At 36.6% G+C, this 18,465-nt stretch overlaps 2 protein-coding genes across 9 annotated transcripts in view; one reads left to right on the top strand and one right to left on the bottom strand.

The window, feature by feature from the left end:
* Positions 1 to 17,932, bottom strand: part of CDC20B (cell division cycle 20B) — a 42,287-nt gene extending 24,355 nt beyond the window's left edge. For 3 of the 4 annotated variants that reach the window (XM_036225957.1, XM_016142342.2, XM_036225959.1), the window contains exons 1-2: positions 17,805 to 17,932; positions 17,478 to 17,540 (exon numbers count right to left, since the gene is read on the bottom strand). In XM_036225957.1, coding sequence (XP_036081850.1) covers positions 17,478 to 17,540; positions 17,805 to 17,867 — 126 coding nt within the window. In that variant the 5' untranslated portion in view covers positions 17,868 to 17,932. The remainder of the gene's footprint in view (positions 1 to 17,477; positions 17,541 to 17,804) is intronic. The other variant, XM_036225958.1, reaches the window with a different exon arrangement.
* On the top strand, positions 7,982 to 12,583 carry GPX8 (glutathione peroxidase 8 (putative)). 5 transcript variants are annotated; one of them, XM_016142340.2, is made up of 3 exons: positions 8,037 to 8,130; positions 8,872 to 9,133; positions 11,971 to 12,583. In XM_016142340.2, the coding sequence occupies exons 1-3, from the start codon at positions 8,080 to 8,082 to the stop codon at positions 12,132 to 12,134; spliced, it is 477 nt and encodes a 158-aa protein (XP_015997826.1). In that variant the 5' UTR covers positions 8,037 to 8,079; the 3' UTR covers positions 12,135 to 12,583. The 5 variants fall into 5 exon arrangements, with proteins under 5 accessions (XP_015997827.1, XP_015997826.1, XP_015997824.1 ...); XM_016142338.2 differs by having other exon boundaries at positions 8,038 to 8,283; positions 8,869 to 9,133; XM_016142339.2 differs by having other exon boundaries at positions 8,043 to 8,283.
* Positions 17,933 to 18,465: the final 533 nt, after the last annotated feature.

Below are 18,465 nucleotides of genomic sequence, written 5' to 3'. Positions count from 1 at the left end.
AAAAAATCTAAAAAAGAAATGATGACATGAGATAATAGTCAACAAAACATGAAAATGCCCACAAAATATTGCCAAGTAGAAAATATAATAGAGAATTTCAACATGGTCCTATTTCCTATCTATAAAGGAAAGATAGGGAGGAAATATCTTAGTACGTTGAGACAGTAAATACTGTTTTTGTTTGTTTTTTTTTTTAAATAAGTGTGTGAATGTGATCACCCACTCTTCCTGCAGCCACTCCGTCTGGAGAGGCTAGCTCTCATCACTGCTGCTGGGTCTTTTTCTCCAGAAACTGCCCGAAGATGACACCTTCCCCAGAAAAAGAGAGGTCGGGATCCTGGGGCCTCAGCTATTGTAAACAGTGTTGTTTGGGGTCTTTTTTGTCTTTTCTTTTAAGTGTTCTGACCTTCTTAATTTTTGAGTGGAAAGGGGAAAGCTGTAAAGAGGGAAAGACAGAGTCATGGAAATACAAATCGAGCGTCTCCAACTCAGAAGCCTAGGCAAGGGAACGGTAGGAAAGGCGCTGAGAGAAGCAGGCCTGGAGTGAGAAACGTGGCCCACCGCAGACGTGTATCCTCCCACTTTTGGTTTCTCTCGTCCGTGGAAAACCACAGTGCCAGCTCAATAGCTAGGAGGACTAGGCCCCAGACAAAAGAAGAGTGGGCAGTGGGGATCTCTCTAGAACTGGAGGCTCATGTTTCAGCCTTAATAAGAAGACAGAGGGACATGTCCCGTATTTTAACAGAAGTTAAAATTTAGACTTTTCATATCAATTTCCCCACTTTTTATAGTTTTTAACTGATTTTTCTGAACATTGTAGGACTAAGTAGAGTATGTCCATAGGCCACAGTCAGGTGGCCAGCTACGACTGCAACCTCTGCAACACTAGCCAAGCAGCCCTCACCCTTCTTCTGGTTCTCCAGCTTGCAGACAGCAGACGGTGGGATTTCTCATCCTCCATAACCTCTTGAGCCTCATATATGTATCTCTGTTGGTTCTGTTTCTCTAGAGAATCCTAATACAATAATGACTCCCTAAGATATACAGATCGTAATTCCTGGAGCCTGTAAATGTTACCCTAAATGGCTCAAGGTCTTTGCAGGTGTAATTAAGGATCTTGAGATGGGGAGATTATCCAGGATTTTTTGCATAGGCCCTGAATGCACTCACGTGTCCTTCTAGAGGGAGATCTGACTCCACACAGAAGAGAGGAAGGCAATGTGACAACAGGGTCAGAGATTAAAATGATGCACAAGGCAAGAAGTGCCGGCTGTCACCAGAAACTGGAAGAGGCGAGGAATGAATTCTCCCCTAAAGCCTGTGGTGGAAGCCCCGCTGACTCCTTGGTTTCTGTCCAGTGAAACTGATTTCAAACTTCTGGCCTCTGTAACCGTAAGAGAATAAATGTGTGTTGTCTTAAGCCACAGAGTTTGTGGTAATTTATTACATCAGCCATTGGGAATTAATCCATAGCCCTTCTTGTGCTTCCATAGCTTGCTTTTGTGTGTTTCCAATAAAGCTCTATTACATTTTATTAGTGATTATGACATTTATCAAGTACTCAACATGTGCCAAGCGCTGGGATAAATGCATTAGAGAGATTATTTATTTAAACTTCTTCACAACCCTGTGAAGAAGGTACTATCATTTCCCTCATTCTACAGAGTTGGAAAATGAAGGTTAATGGGCAAAGATATAGAGCTAATAAGTAGCAGATCCAGGATTCAAACCACTGCATACAGTCATACAGATCATTGTCTTTATAAGTGGCATCCCCTGGAGCATGCAGTGTATAACCTCAAAACCAATAGGAAGCAACCCTGCCAGGGTTTAGCTAATAAATCGATCCAGTCCCTGTGCTTTTTAGAACATCTGTTCATGCTATAGTCTGAATGCCTGTGTTCTCCCTACCCCGCAAAAAGAAAAAAAGAGAGAGAGAAGGAGAAAGAAGAAGAAGAAGAAGAAGAAGAAGAAGAAGAAGAAGAAGAAGAAGAAGAAGAGGAGGAGGAGGAGGAGGAGGAGGAGGAGGAGGAGGAGGAGGAGGAGGAGGAGGAGGAGGAGGAGAAGAAAAGAAAAGAAAAGAAAAAAGAAAAGAAAAGAAAAAAGAAAAGAAATCATATCGAAATCTTAACCCTGACAGTGACAGTTTACTACATGGGGCTTTAGGAGAGTGATTAGGTCAAGAAGGTAGAATCCTCATGAATGAGATTAGTGCCCTTATTAAAGAGGACATGCAGAGTTCCCTAGCCCCTTTCACCATGTGAAGATACAGTGAGAAGTCTGCAACCCAGAACATAGTCCTCACCCAACCATGCTGAGACTCTGAACTCAGACTTCTAGCCACCAGAACTGTGAGAAATAGGTTTCTATTTATTACCTACCCAGACTACAGTATTTTGTTATAGTAACTCAAACAGACTGAGACAGCTCATATTCGACTTTTCTGATTTTTTTTATTTCCTGCACTGTATTATAAATTCCTGAAGGTCAGAGACTCTGTCTTTTGTATTACTATCTTCAGAGTAAGGACATTTATTGGTATCTAGATACTCCATAATAAATAAATGAATCTCTTCCCCTGGAAGCAATTAGTGCTAAAAAGGCACAAAGGATTTTTAAGAAAGAATCCAGAGTCAAGGAAATAAACTATTTTCTTTCTTCTCCATTAAGAAGAATGATTTTTAAATTGGACAGGGTGTAACAGAAATTTCTGCAGAAACTGGAGAGTGAGACAAATTAAGCAATAAGCATTTGTCTGGGTGTTTTAAATAAGTTCGAATCTCTAGGGCCAGATAAATGACCTCGGAATACTCAAAACGCTCCCAGAACCAATACTTATTAGTTATCTATTTTTTAAAAAAATGACAAATGATAAAAATGCTCCCTAAGTTTAGACAAACTTAGAAATAAGCAGTTTGCTGCCAGTGCCCCAGACGGCACAGGTCTCACTGGATCCATGTCAGCCTGCATGAGTCCCCCTATAACATGCTGAAAGGTTTTTGTCTCTGGCCTTATGCTGTTCAATTTGTTATCAGTGCCTGGAATGGAGACTTACTTATCAAAACTGTTTATCCAAAGTTGAGAAGACAGTTAAAATATTAAAGGAAAGAAATAGGATTCAGAATAAAGTCTGGGGCAAGGCCCAAAATCAGCAAAATTAAATTGAGCAAGATGCATGAGACATCTTCCCATTTAGATGTTTTTTCACTGCATAGGTGTAACATGGGAGAGAACTGACACAAAGTGGAAAGGGCTGGCAGTATTGGACAACCACCACCGGAACGTAAGTCAACAGTATAACGCGATTACCTTTGAAGGCAGTTCAAGTTTAGGTATCATTAAGGGTTAAACAGTGTCTAGAACAAGGGCAAGTGAAACCCGAGCTAATCTCTGCACTGGTAAAAACCCACCTGGAGAACTGTGCCCAGCCTCAGAATTGTTCTTCAAGAAGAAGATGGACAGGCCGGGATTCAAAACTTGAGTTTATTTAGAGAAAAAGGACTGCTATGACAGGAGGTCAGGAAAACACAGTAATGGAGCAACACTAGAATGGAGTGTGGGCACCTGAGGTACATGATCTAGAGGAAAGAAAACACAAAAAGAACTGTCTTCAAATATTTAAAGGAAGGCAATTTATGAAAAAAAAGAAAACCTACTTTGTATTCTCTATGGCAAAACTAGGACCAACAAATGAAAGGAAGTAAATTTTTATTCAGCACAAAAAAACTCTCAAAAAGTTTTTGAGTACAGTTTTTCATTACATTTTGTGTATAAAGTAAACTTCTCAGTCAGTCCCTCTGCTAGGGACATATTGTTGGTAGTGGTACAGATGAACATTTTTTAAATAATATGTATTTTATTGTGCATTTTTAAATGTTTTAAAGTTTTTCATGTTGATATAAAGTTTTCCCTTATAAAAAGTAACTTGAGTAAAAAAACTAGCCAATTTGGAAAAAAAAATGTTTAAGTAAATAACAAATGGTATGCAGATATGGCAAAAAATCACAGAGGCTGTATGCAAATTATAGCAGCACAGGAAACACTGCTATAGATTGTGCTATTTCATCTTCAGTGTTTTTAAACTTTTGTTTAAGGATCTATCTCCTGCTGAGGAAATGCCTGTCGCATAGTTTTAAATGACTCAAGTATTTATTAACAGAGAGGAAGAGGAAGATAAGAAAAATAAGACAAAGAAGGGAAAAAGGATGAATGACTTGCTACTCCAAGCACATCGGTTTGGCTTGTTTACCTTGAGAGTTCACATTATAGTGACACTAAATCGGGAAGAATTCAGAGCACCAGAGCCAAAAAATAAATAAGAACCTAGAGAGGTTAAAAATAAGGTCAGGAAGTAACAAAATGAAACAACTGGGAAAATAGAAACACATATCTAGTGGTAAATAATCTGACACACAAATAATTCAGTGGGTAGGAAAAACCTGGACATTCCAGGAATGACATACTGGTGACAAGCAAGTTTCAAATTTTATTCTGCATTGCCAATGCCTGCCACTGGGGGCTCCAAAGAGTCTTTAGCATCTACCTATTCCCTTGTATGGCGTTGACCAAGGCTGCCTTCATTAAGACACTATCTTCTCTCAGCTGGACCTGTTGCTCTGCAAACTTCCTGTGACCCCTTGCAGATAACTTCGGTCCACATGGCCTAGCTTTTTTGTTGCTCTTCACTCTCTCCACTCTTCTGACGCTTTCAGTGATTTCCTATAAAACTAAATGTCTCCTAATGAATAAAACCCCCTTATTATATAACACAGTAATATCGTCTATGAGTTTTCTTCTAAGGAAACATACTTCATCTGTTACAGAAATGGTTTAACATATTTGAAATAATTTTGGTTATAAAGTTCAAACTCCTAAACTTCAGTCTTGGTTGTTTCACTTACTAGTTCTGTGATCTTGGATGAGTTATTAATTTCTTCCTATTTCAAAGAATTATTGCATTATATCTGTAGAGAGCTTTATACTACATGTGAGCCCTTTTAATATGTATGTATATTTATTTAATATATAAATAAATCATGTCTAGTATAAAGCTCTCTACAAACATGTCATGTGTTTATGTTTTATGTATATAATGCTCTCTACAAACATAGGTCATTTATTTAGCATTTAGTTATTTGTGTCCTTAGCAATTGTTCCCTAATTGTTTCATATGTATTTTTTTGTCTCCAAAATTGATTTCAAACTTATGCGAAGATGTCTCTATCAATTACACTTTATTTGTACTCTCTATAGTGCCTGAGTTGGTTGATTAACTGAGTCAACTGCTTTATTCCATTCTTGACCCAGTAGTTTCCCTTAACCTTGACCTTCAACCTCATCAATCTCTTCTCCTCCTTTAGGAAGTCTTCCTTGATCTTCTGAAAGAACGCTGGTGGTTTTTCCAGCATACTATTCTTTATCAGATAAATCTGCAATGTTGATATATTTATAATCTCAGAATGCTTTTGTATACATCGAACATGGAAGCAATGATGACAGATCCCCCAGAAAACTGAGAGATATTTAAATATATACAGAGAAAGACTCTGCCAAATGAAGAAGGAAGAAATGTCTAAGAGCCAAAATCTTTTTGTGTTCACAATGTGCAGGATAGGAGTTCCCCAAATTGTTGTCTTGACTGTTTGGGTAATGGGCCTATATGGATATTTTTGTATCATAAATATATATATATTTATAGATCATGTTTTTTAGCCTTAGGAATCATAAAATTAACAAAGTGGCTTGACAAGAGGTTTACTTAAGCTTTCAAAGTAGTTCTTATATAGAGTGAATTTTCTGGTCAAACCAACATGAAACATTAGGCCCATACAATTGTTTTATTTCTGGTTGTAAAAACAGACATGCTGGCCTATACAGCAATTTCTTGCAAATTTATACAGCCAACCTCTAGATCACTTGATGGAAGTTTCTGTATTTACAAAACAATGGACTGGAAACTATCATAACAATTGTATCAAAATAGTATCACCCTATGGGGCCCTCCCTGAGGGATGGTCAGTCAGCTCTCTCCCAAAGATAACCCCTCTGTCCCCTCCCTCAAAGCACAGTTATAATGAGGTTGGTTTACATGATTCGAATTACAGTAAGTGTTCTATATATTAACTTAAAAACTCGAGTTCCTGAGCCATGTGCTCGAATAGCCTGAAGAGCTACTTAAAATATCTAGTATAGACAGAGAGACCTGAAACATATTTACTATGAAAAAGGGAAACCACAGAGGCTTGTCGCTCTGGAAACAGAAAAGCAGTGCTCAGATGTCATATAAACACAGGGACTTTGTTTTAATAACTCAGCCAGAGAACACCAAAGTAAAAGTATCAGTTAAGAAGTGATACAACCCATTTCCTGTACATTTTTGTTCTTTGCTGGAAATTAGTTTACAAGAGAATACTTTTCTATGTGTCTATTCTTATCAGGCCATGAGAGCATGAGTAAAATGGTTTACTGGTCTCTGACAGGTTTTACGTGCCTAAGCTGTGGGCTTTGCTCAACTATCCCTCCCCAAACATGCAAACCACAGAAGCAGGGACCAGGAGCAGAGCTGGCAGCCTCCTTAGCACATCCTCCAAAGATCCAAAGATCTAAAAGTGATAGTAAGGGCACTCCCACAGATTTCTCACAAAATTCCATGTACTTCCTTAGCACTTTCTGGAAACACACCATGACACCAACAGTCAAGCCCAAGTGGAACAAAGCACCTTAATTCAAAACTTGCAGTGCATCTTTTTTTCTTTTTATCTATTTAAGACATTTATTAACCAAAATTTTGGACAATCAATGGGAATAAAAAAGCAAAATACATTCCTAACAAGGGTAGGCAGTGTTATCTACTTTTTAAACTGGTGTGGAAAAAAAGGATTTCGTTGAATTTGGCAATGCTTTTTCTTTTTCAATGAGTCGACATTAAATATTTTATATTAGTTTCAAGTGTACAGCATAGCGATTATACTTCTTCGTATCTTAAATAGGACAGATTCTAAGGTGACTAAAGGAACCACAGACTTCAGGTTATGCAATTCTATCTCCATAACTACTCCTAAAATTTTCAACACTGAAGTTAGGCCTCCTATAAGAGGCAACAGACAGAGGAAAAATAAAGATCAAAAATAAAGATAAAAAATAAAGCACCCAAATAGAGGTGAGTTCAGGTGGAAATGGGGGGAGTTGTTTTGCCTTTTTGGTAGGATAATCTTATTTGTTAAATTCCCGCTTTATTACAGAATTCAGTATTTTTCCATTTATTGGTTGTAGCTCATTTGTGAATCATGAAATCATTTTCATGGGTCAGAATCAGGTGTTCTAAAAATGCAGTTGACCAAGGTACATTGCAGTTCAAAGGGGAAGTATTGTTTAATGAAACTTCTCAGTTATACGTGTCAGTTAGTTTGTAAAGTTCATTTCTTACTGTGGGTCATAATCAAAAATTTAAAAAACATTGGACTATAGTTTCCTTTATGATAAAGGAGGGTTGTTTTTTTCTTTTTTAAGCCATGGTTGTTTTAATCTATTTATTTTCACTATGTTCACCTGGCATTGCCTTAGTTAGATGAGGGATGAGGTGAGGGTAAGTAGCCTTTTGCAATATTTCAATGCCCTTTCCAATATAAATTTCTTAAACTCATATAACCTGTTTAAAATCCATACATATAATATTCAAGTCTTTCAGGTCATACATCATATTAATAGATCACATTTAATACACACTCTGATCTGTTCTACATCTAACCAATTGCTGGGAGTACTTCACAGCTTTCAAGTAACAAGGGCACCATCTTCTGGTGAAATAATTTCTTTGTTGGGAGGATGTTAAAGCGTTAGCAAAAATTTCATTTTTCTAGCAAAAAGTGCCATTGACAACATAAAGACGTTGAAATTTTTTAGTGCTCTACTGTGTTCAGGAGTTTCCATTCCCCATATGAGACGGGTCTTTCTATTCCTTAGTAAGGAAAGGAGCTAGTCTGTCCTTCTTGGTTTTCCGTTAAAATGAGTAGTCGGTTTCAAGTTTCAGCTCCTCCTTGAATTCCAGCGTGCTGAGACTTCCCTCTAGAATCATCCAAAATGGAGCCTCTTACAGCTTACCCTTTAAGATGTTCCGGGCCCAAAACAAAGGTATTTGCAGTTTTGCTGTCTATGGTTCTATGCACAGTAATGCTATTTCTTCTACAGCTAAAATTCCTAAAACCTAAAATCAACAGCTTTTATACCTTTGAAGTGAAAGATGCAAAAGGAAGACCAGTTTCTCTGGAAAAGTTTAAAGGCAAAGTAAGTTCCACCTTCTCATTTTTATTTCTTTTTTGTTTGTACACATTCTCTGTTTATTCTCTTACTAGAATCAATTTTTACTATGAAATAGTCATAAGTAATAATTTATAATAAAGTAATGTTATTAGTATATCACTTTAGCCATCAGAGTTCTCATAGTTTATATAGTTCTAATTGTTAAACTGATTAACTGTTTAAAATGTTTTCTTTTATGTGCTGAATTCATACTTTAAGTTGTTTAGGAAATTCTTATGCTTAAGAATATGATTATGGAGACGTTAATAAAAGTACTAAGTCCACAATCTAGCAACATTAAAAAGCACTCTATCAGTATTATCTTTTATTTTAAAATAAACTGTCATGAGAATCTGATGCTTTTTTAATGGTAGTGATCTTTCAGAGTCTTAACTCATGCATCCAGGTTATGATTTTTCAATAAAATTGGGTATGTCTAAAAATATGAAATAACTATCTATCAAAGGTTGTATTTCTCCCAAAATGGCTTAGGATTTTAACTACTTAAAAGAATTTTTTTAATCTTTTATTTGCTTCACTTTCCGGTTGGATTTTTTTTTCTTTTTCCGGGAGGTTACACTAGTTGTAAACGTGGCTAGTGACTGCCAACTCACAGACAGAAATTACTTAGCACTGCAGGAACTGCACAAAGAGTTTGGACCATTCCACTTCAGCGTCTTGGCTTTTCCATGCAATCAGTTTGGAGAATCGGAGCCCCGCCCAAGCAAGGAAGTAGTATCTTTTGCAAGAAATAACTACGGAGTAACATTTCCCATCTTCCACAAGATTAAGATTCTAGGACCTGAAGCAGAACCTGCATTTAGATTTCTTGTTGGTAAATATCTTGCCTCACCAATTTAATGTTAATTGCTTTTCATTTTAAAAACAAATATATCAGGACCATACTTTCTAATTTCATTTGAAATATTTTAGAGGGAAAGTTTTATAAGTCTATCAAAAAGCTAAAATTTTATCCTTTTGAAGTTTATAGAAGTTAATGCTGCCCAGAAATCAATATATTTTAACTTATTGGATGGCAAAATACATCTACTCCACTGTATTTTATTCCTTATGATCATATTCCTGAAGAATTAAAGTGTGGTCATTGTTATTTTCAAAAAATATCTCATTTCTTCTCTTATTTAACTGGCATTTGGGGAAATTACTAAAGCTCTACGTCTCTAATGAATATTGCTGAGCATTCTTAGTTAAACATATCTTTGTGGTTAATTTATTTTGCCTTACTTAAAATGCTCAGTTTACCGGGTTTTTGTTAAAATTCAAAACAATATAATAATTTTTTTTGAGCAAAGTAGTATTAGGCTATTTCTACAATTAGGCCAGCTACAGAAATCTATTTAAAGATTTGCCAGGGGTAGTTAGCATAAAGACAGTGAAGTTTAGGGAGTAAGAGCACAGACTTTGACTTCAAACCCCTACTCTGTTGTTTTTGCCATGTGGCTTCCAGCATATAACTTAACTTTTCTGTGCCTGTTTCCTCATTTGTAAAATGATATCAATAGTATCTACCTCCTAAGATTGTTTGGAAAATTGTGTTAATAATAAGAGTAAAGTACTTATACACGTCTTACACTGTGCCAGACACTATGCTAAAGGATGTTCAGCTATTGTCCTCTCATCTGGCTTATTCACATGATATCTTCAGTCCTGTTTTCACTGTAGATTATTTGAGTTTTGATAAAGCTATGACTGCAGTTAGGCAATCAAGCTTCAGATCCAACCAACCAGCTAATGATGTTCTAGGGTACACTGAGGAAAGAAAAGCCAGAACACATGCCCCAATTATTCCTTAATTATAGCAGCCAAACAGTTGGGCACGATAGCTCCTTGGTTCTTCCCCTTTATCGCAAAAACAAAGTTCTGAAACTTACCCTGTGTAATCAAAAGGTGAAAGACAAGGACTGAGATGATGGCCAAATTAAAATTAGACCTTTTAAAACTAGCCAAAAGGGACATTAACTGATCATGTGGTCGCAAAAGGACTGCTCTGTACAGGTGTGCAGGTTGCTCGGGGCATCTGAAACCCAGCCAAGAGGCAAGGCATGTGCTGAAGGACTGTACCCACCTGGAAGGGTATCTTATTCTAATTCAAAAAAAAAGATGTTACATCAGCTAGAGAGAGCCATGCCCTGGTGTATCTTTAGAAACGCATTTTTTCCATTATAGAAAATGGCTATTTTTCGAAATGATTTTAAGAAGGTTTTAATGTAATAATATGCTCATAATGAGTCATTGATGTTTGATTTAATCAGCAATACTCCTAATAATAACCAATTTAAATACCTGGCACAGTACACTAAGCAAAACATGTATTAGTAAACATTAGGCTACATTTTATTATTTTTAACCTATGCTCCCTCACTGGTTGTTCTCCCAGCATAAAGCAGAGTATTCCTCACCTTTAAAAACTCTGTAGACAGTGTATTCATTCTACCTAGTTCATCACTGTTTTTGAAAGAATAGTTAACACATGTTTTCTCTGCTTCCCTGTCTCCATTTCCTTCTTAAATCACTGCATCTGACTTCTCTCCATGACTCTTCTGAACCTGGCGAGTCATAGTACCAGTGACTTCCACTCTGGCCCCTTCTCTTTCTCCTCTTCAGGTACCTCTTTTCCATTCGCCCCTAATTCTACTTATCCTCAAGATTCTGCTAAAAATCCACTTGGGCTCTTCTTAATCTATCCCCTTTCCCTAAGTGAGTTCTCTCTTCTAAGGTCCAAAGCTACATATCTAGCTGCCTCCTCTGACTGGGTGTCCCACATACACCTGAATCCCCTCATGTACAGAAAAATAATTTGTCATCGTCCACCTAAAACTGGCTTGCTTTGCTATGTCCCCTGTAATAGAGCCAGAGTTTAAGAGCATAAGATCTGAGATAGGAAGATCTAGATGTCAGTCCAGGCTCTACCACTCACCAGCCACATGACCTTGAATCTAGGACTCCATTTTTCTTATCTGCAAAATGGGGATAATAATACCCACCTCACAGGGCTGCTATAAAGATTACATGACAGGATGCCTTTAAAGCCTTGAGTATGTGTTACTAGGCACATTGTAGGCACTTGATGAATTTTAGTCATTTTTTCTCTCATGTTTGTTAATAATAATGCACATAGATCCAGGATGACATAAATGGGGAAAAAATCTACATTTCTTATATAAATTAAGATGTGTCAAAGGATGCCATAATTTCTCAAAACAATATGACTATTTAGAATTCCTTACCATTTTCAGCTATGTAATATACAACAATATTAAAACATGTATTTAATATGAAAAGTAATCCATGAAACCCATTACAAGAACCTTTAGAACATCATTTTACCTATTAAAAAATGTTAAGAAACTGAAAGTTTTAAGCTAATGACAAGGTAGATTGTTTGTTTAGATCAGCAAATCTAAAATAAACCACCTTATTTCATGATTATTCTAAATCAATAGAATCATCAGTGATGTCACCAAGTACATAGAAATCTGGCTACTCAAACCTTGAGTTTTGCTTTGTTTGGGTGTTTTACTTTTTGTTTTGTTTTTAACATTATGACAATCCTAAACTTGATTCTAAAGTTGTCACTTATGCAGATGCTAACAGAATTGAAAATCTTGACAAAGAATAAAATTATGCTCATAAGAATATATTCTATTTTAGATTCTTCAAAGAAAGAACCAAGGTGGAATTTTTGGAAGTATCTGGTCAACCCTGAGGGTCAAGTTTTGAAGTCCTGGAGGCCAGAGGAATCCATTGAGGTCATCAGGCCTGAGATCGCAGATCTGATTAGACAAATGATCATTAAAAAAAGAGAGGATCTATGAAAATGCCATTGAGCCATTCAAATGAAATAGTCAGAATATGGAAATGTCTGCATGAAGTTTTGGTCTTATTTTAAATACTCTGACAATTAAATGTGGATGATTTTTTATGTTATCTTGCTAGTGAGTGGTAATGAATGTCCCTACAACAGAGAAGTTACCCAAAGTAAAAATAAAGAGTACCCAAGAATCACAATGAAATATATTAAATACTTCATTTGACCAGACTGAATAATTTAGAAAACACAGTTACTTACTGTCATGCTTCAATATGCTATTGTTCAACTTGAAATTTTCTAGGATCATACTTAATGAAATGACATCACACTAGACCACTGTTTGATTTCAAAACATTGTGTTGACTGAAATTTCTGGAGTAACTAACTGTAAATGGCTATTTTTATGTAATAAAACACAAAGTAAACATTAAAAATGTAAAATATAGATTCAAATTTTTATATTTTTTTATTTCACATATAGGATTTTGTTTGTTTTAAGTAGAGATTCATATGTTTTACTACATCTGGCCAAATAATCATTTATAAATAACATTATACAACATTTGAAAAAGCCTTCATCATTTTTAATATTTCTACATTATTTTCCAGAAGCAACTCAAATTTTATAAATAGAATATTAACAGTTGAGTCTGTCTTTATTTCTGAGTGAAAATCCCAAGCGTAAGAATAAAGCCATGCATATATGATCGTTTCAGTTGATTCCTTATAGGTTAATTCAGATGTCCATTTCACCTAAAATCACTAGTTCTCTCCAAAGCCAGATGAAGTGGTTTTTTCACTTATATACTATATTAATCCTAGTTACTTTGTTGAACTTACAGGCTCTACCGTAGTCAGGGGCTTGATTCTCTCCCCTTGCCCTTTGGGTATGCAGGGAAGGCAGGTGGGGATTTGACAGTGTGCCTATAGGTGTCCATTCAGAGTTCTGTAACAATAAGGCTCTGTGTACTGAAAGAGGTGGAGCCATTTGCCGATGTACTGCTCCCTAGGATTCCAATGTCTTACATGAATAGCTCCAGGTAAATTGGGGGCAGGGGGAGAAATGCATCTTTCTTGAATTGTGCATAATATATAAAAATGTATACCCTTTCTCAGCATCAAAAAGCCTGGGACTGAGTGCTACAGGCTGCCTAAACTGAGGAGTATAACAGAAAAATAGCAGACATCACATAAAAGGGTATTCAGCTGTTGTCTTCGTGACAAAGGAACAAAATCCAACACATTTACTTGTCAATAACTCATTGACTTGAAGGTTTTTTTTTGGTTTGTTTTCTTTGGGAGGTAGAAGAATACTTTATACTAACTCCTGATTATCTCGTGGCATATGTAACAACAGCTTTGGAGACTGGAATAAATCTGTTGGCCTGAAATATGCCCCGAAAAACATACTTCATCCTTGAAAATCCTTAACTAATTATAGTGTATCCGTAGTATGTGTATATGTTCACATATATAATTTTTTAATTGTAGCATATATAGCATATTTAAAATGGAAGCTGATAAAGGCTTAACAACCAACTCTCTAGAGAAGAAGCCCTAATTTGCAGCATTTACCAATTTCTCTGGTATAAATGCTTATACATGGCCAATTTCAATCAAACAATGGTTTAATAACTGGCTTACAAAATTTCTGAAAATTTAACTATCAGTTCTCATAAACCAGTACAACCTAGCTCCAGCACGCCCAAATTCTTTAAAATCATATTTGATCAGGGTATCATAGAGCTCTCCAAAGATAAATCTAGAGTAAAAAACATCATATATATACTCTATTTTTATTAGAAATGTCCTATTTTGACAGATTACAAAAAAATGTGGAAGTTTATTCAGCTACTGAATTCTGCAAAGCTGCTAATAGTATACTGTAACTACTGACCTAACTGGATTATCTGCAGGTAATAAGTAGAAAAACACTCCAATAAAAGAAAACAAAATGTAAACAAAGCCTAAGAAGAAAAAAAAACTATACTTCTCTATATTTGTTTTCTTTAAGCATATTGTGTTTCAAAAGATTGCCTTGCATGAGCTAAAACGTGTCAAGTGGTCCCTGTACAAAACATCACATTCCTTCACAGTGTTCCTTTGAAAGAAAATTGACATGTGTGGATGGAGCTAATGTGGGGACACTGTTGATATTTATCCCTCAGCTTGATTTCATCTTTCCAATGGAATAATAAAATTCTAATAACTGTTACACCTAGAAACTAACACATCACACTCCTCACTCTTCTCTTTCCCTTCTCTCACAGTGGCTGAGCTGCTAAGGCCATACCTTACCTGGAAAAGCATTCTTTTGGTTGGGCAGTGGAGGGGGGCCGGCGGGGGAGCAGAAAGGAATTAGGAAGCCCTCCAGAGGGCAGTGATGAGAAGCAGTCACATCCCTAGCATCAGTGGACAGCACAATAGTTGGCCCAAGAAAAAACATATGAGAGAAAATACTTCCCAACCAGCAGGACCTCCCTCCTCCTCTTTTTCAACCCCCTTTCCCTCTTCTTTTCCTTTGAGGTTCAAGTGTGGCCCCCCCTCTTTCTGTCTCACACCTATGAAAACTTTTTTAATTTATATATTCATTTTTCTCTTTACCCCATTGAGCTCCTTAATTTATCTTTATTTCATTCCATTCAATAATATGGAACTGAAGGACAGCTTTAAATGTGCTGTTTATTGAGTATAAATGTTGGCATTTTATACCTTGCTCTTTATAAAAATTAAAACACGGTAAACAATAGAATATACAGATGTCAAATGATAATGTACACCTGAAAATTATATAATTGTATTAACCAATGTTCCTCTAGTAAATTTAATTAAAAATTAAAAAATATTAAAACACAAAAGCCAAGCCTCTAAATTTAGTAGGTTTTATTTTGATCAACTAGTCAGTGACTTTCTATAAAAAATAACCTGTTGAAATTTAACCTTTAAAAATAAAGATGAAAAAATATGTATATGAAAGGAACACTTAAACACAAATATCCTGCAAACAGAATGATACTGCATAACAAAAAGAGGATGAAACTTTAGAATAGCAAAATGCATAAGAATCAAATTATAGGTATCTAACCCATGTTTTTAGAAATGTTCAAATTTAAATAAGGTAAGAATAAAAATTATTTTATCAACAATTTATAATCCAATACAGTAGAGAGTGATATATTTCTCACTTCTCATTTAGGGTGTAACTAATTGACCAAACCACTAAAGTCAGTTCTATGAACTTGTTGCAAACATTCACACTATACGTCTGGGACCCAGCACATACCTAACACTGCTCTGTGGGTCAAACTGGCCTCCAAGGGAATGAGAAAACATTTAAAATCATATTGTATGATCAGCTCTTCCTACTTCACAAGCTAAATCTCATGCTCTCTTCCAAATACTTTATAAATCTGTGACTTTACAGAAAATGAAGTAAAACTTAAGGTAAAACCTCCAAAAAATTCAACCTCATTCCCCACCCCAAAATAATTTTGATATTTCAAGTGAAAATGTCTTAGTCAGCTGACTCATCTGCAAAGTTACCTCAGTTCTCCCTTCAGCAGGCACACACACATCATTATAGAAACCTACTCTAATGTCATATTAAGAAACCATCCAGGAAGAAAACTAATAACTCAGATGAAAATTTGAGGAAAATTTTTAGGCTTTCTGTCCAGATCATCATTATATCCTAAATTTTATGTTCAAAAATAAATGTATAATACTTTAATATTGTCTGCAAGCATTTGAGACTCCAAAATGTTGCCTGGAAATTATTTAAATAATTCTAGTAGTTTCTTGACCATTAGAAAGCAGTAGCAATAATAAGTATTATAATAAAGAGTACCCTGGTTCATAGCTAAAAGAACACACAAACACAAATATTTTACTTACAGATTGAATTATACTCTGATGTTCATTGTACATGCAATAAGATAGCAGTTGCATGTTAGCTGATGCCATTCACATATTCAACCAGCTAACAATACACTGCCAACCCATCACATACAGGTAACCAATGCACTTCATTAACGAGAAGAATTTATCCAGAAGCAAGTGGCAGGGTAGTTGTGGCTGCTTAATTGATGCAAAGCAGCCAGCTAACAATACACTGCCTACTTGATTCAGGTCACTGCTGCTCCTCATGTCGGCTGAAGTCACTGAGGCTAAATTTGTAACATGAAACACAATGGCAGAACTTTAATCTGAATAATCACGTTCGAGAAAACTTATAAACAAAACTTGTTCCTATAAAACTGTTATAAGAAATAAAACTTTTTTTCTTTGGTCAAAAACTTAAAAACAAACGCTTTCAGAATACTTACATTTAGGTTTTCCAAATTTAAAGCTTAGATATGAAAATAGGTTATTGCAATACAAGTAAATTAACAAAGTTATACTCTTATTAACTGACCAAAAGACCGGTTGTCTGTTTTAGGCAGTAAATACCTAGGAGTCATGGTTATACATAAAAGAAATCTTCAGCTATGTATGGAAGGAAAAATAAATATTAAAGTATTTGGAAATTTTAAGGACTTAAGTGTTATGTTTACTCCCACTATTAAGGAGATTTTATTAGTTACTGAATTCTGAAAGTGCAGTTATGTGTTCAATCTATTGTGTTGCTACTTAAATATAGAAAAATTTAAGGAATAGAAAAATATTTAAAAAATGATAGGTTTGAAATTAGAATCTGTGAGTAAAGATTAAAGGAATGTGAACTATTAACCAGAGAAGCAAGATGAACGATGATGAGAGATTTAAAGCATTTAAGGATTGTTTTTATGGGAAACACATAAGAAAAAAAATCACCTGGATTTGTTTTATCTTTACACTGATTACAAGAGAGGCTAAAACCTTTGGGTTCTGACTTTCAAAGAGAAAAAGTATACATTGGATCAACTTTTAGATTACTACTCTACTAACCGAAATAAAAGCCGTGGATTATGTCACTTCTCATTGTCCACAAGGTGGCACTATTCCCATTTCTTTTGGGTGGCAATTTTATGACTGCAGCAGAGGGAAGCGCAACTAGCCACTGTTGAAATTATAACAGCCAGCTAGCAATATACTGCCTACCTGACATATCCAAGTTTCGTTCTTTGCTATTGAGGCATACACTAGAAAATACTATTCAGGTACAAATGATTACCACTATTTGTTAGGGATCTTCGATTTCTTACAGAATTATTTTAGGTATATAATTAGTGAAAATATAAAATTGATTTTTAAATTTTTCATAATTTCATACCGCCCTATACTACCAACAAATATCTTCTTTAGCAAGAATCAATTTGTTCAAGGTCATATTTAAGACAGAGACCTAGAGCAAGCACTGGACACTCACCTCGGGAGAACTTTGACTTCTCTTCTGCTTCATTCCTTTGGAAAGCACCCGCATGACATTCTCCTTTGAAAATATAGATAACATATGGAGAGAGAAACTATTTAGGAAAATCGTGTTAGGTGTGGAATGTTTCTAGATCCTCAGCTCGTCAAACCACATTCATTTTTAAGTATCCTTCGAAATATAAATAAATTACACGACTCAAAATTAAGATCGGGATTTAGAGTTTTGTGCTACCTTTCGGTCCTAAACAGGTATTACAAACGGTGCCTTCGATAAGAAGCCCCTGTAAGAAGTTGGGACTATAATCAAAAGGGCCTTACTCACCCACATCATCTCTTCTTCAGTCCGTACCTTCCGAGGGGCAGTGCGCTCCAGTTTCCACTCCATCTCCGGAGGACTTTGCCCTACCTCGTCTGGGTTAACCGCGTCTGGGTCAACCCGCAGGCCTAAGCCAGTCTTGACGCCCAATAGTAAAGTCTCGTCCCCCAGGGCCATCATATTTCACCCCCAACCTCCATTTCCCCCTACTCCCCCCACTGCTCACAGAGTGCATTCCCCAGGGTACCATTTAAAAAGCCGGAGAAGCGGCAGCCGGAGCGGGAATCCCCCTGTCCGGCTCCTCATAGGCCAGCGCTGCGGTGACGTCAGAGCCCGGCAGGGATTCCCCCAGCGCGCGCCTCCGACCCGCCTCCCAGCTGGCGGCCGTGCCCAGCCGCCGCCTGCCCTTTGTCGGCCGAGGCGCGCGCTGGAGCGCCAAGCTTTGCCGCGAGCGCCGGCGGGCCAGGGCTGGGCCAGGCGCCGAGGTTCTGCCACAGCCGCTGGGGACGCAGGCGTTGGCGGGCGATGACGCGGGTTCTGGAAGTTCATATTCTGTACATGTTCAAAAACAAAAACATTTCGTTTAACGGATCCAGAGCCCTTTTCCTTGGCTCCCCCTTCTCTTTGTCCGACCCCATCCTGCCTTTGAGGGGTCAGAGAGGTGCAG

The sequence above is a fragment of the Rousettus aegyptiacus genome, unplaced genomic scaffold, assembly GCF_014176215.1.
Source record: "Rousettus aegyptiacus isolate mRouAeg1 unplaced genomic scaffold, mRouAeg1.p scaffold_m13_p_8, whole genome shotgun sequence".
NCBI lineage: Eukaryota > Metazoa > Chordata > Mammalia > Chiroptera > Pteropodidae > Rousettus > Rousettus aegyptiacus.
The sequence above is the reverse complement of the archived record's forward strand: the minus strand, read 5'-3'. Positions and strand labels throughout refer to the sequence as shown.

Coding starts and splice junctions, on each gene's coding strand:
- GPX8 (XM_016142338.2), top strand. CDS start 8,080: ATGGAGCCTCTTACAGCTTACCCTTTAAGATGTTCCGGGCCCAAAACA. Junction 8,284..8,868: donor TGGAAAAGTTTAAAGGCAAA/GTAAGTTCCACC, acceptor TTCTTTTTCCGG/GAGGTTACACTAGTTGTAAA. Junction 9,134..11,970: donor TGCATTTAGATTTCTTGTTG/GTAAATATCTTG, acceptor ATTCTATTTTAG/ATTCTTCAAAGAAAGAACCA.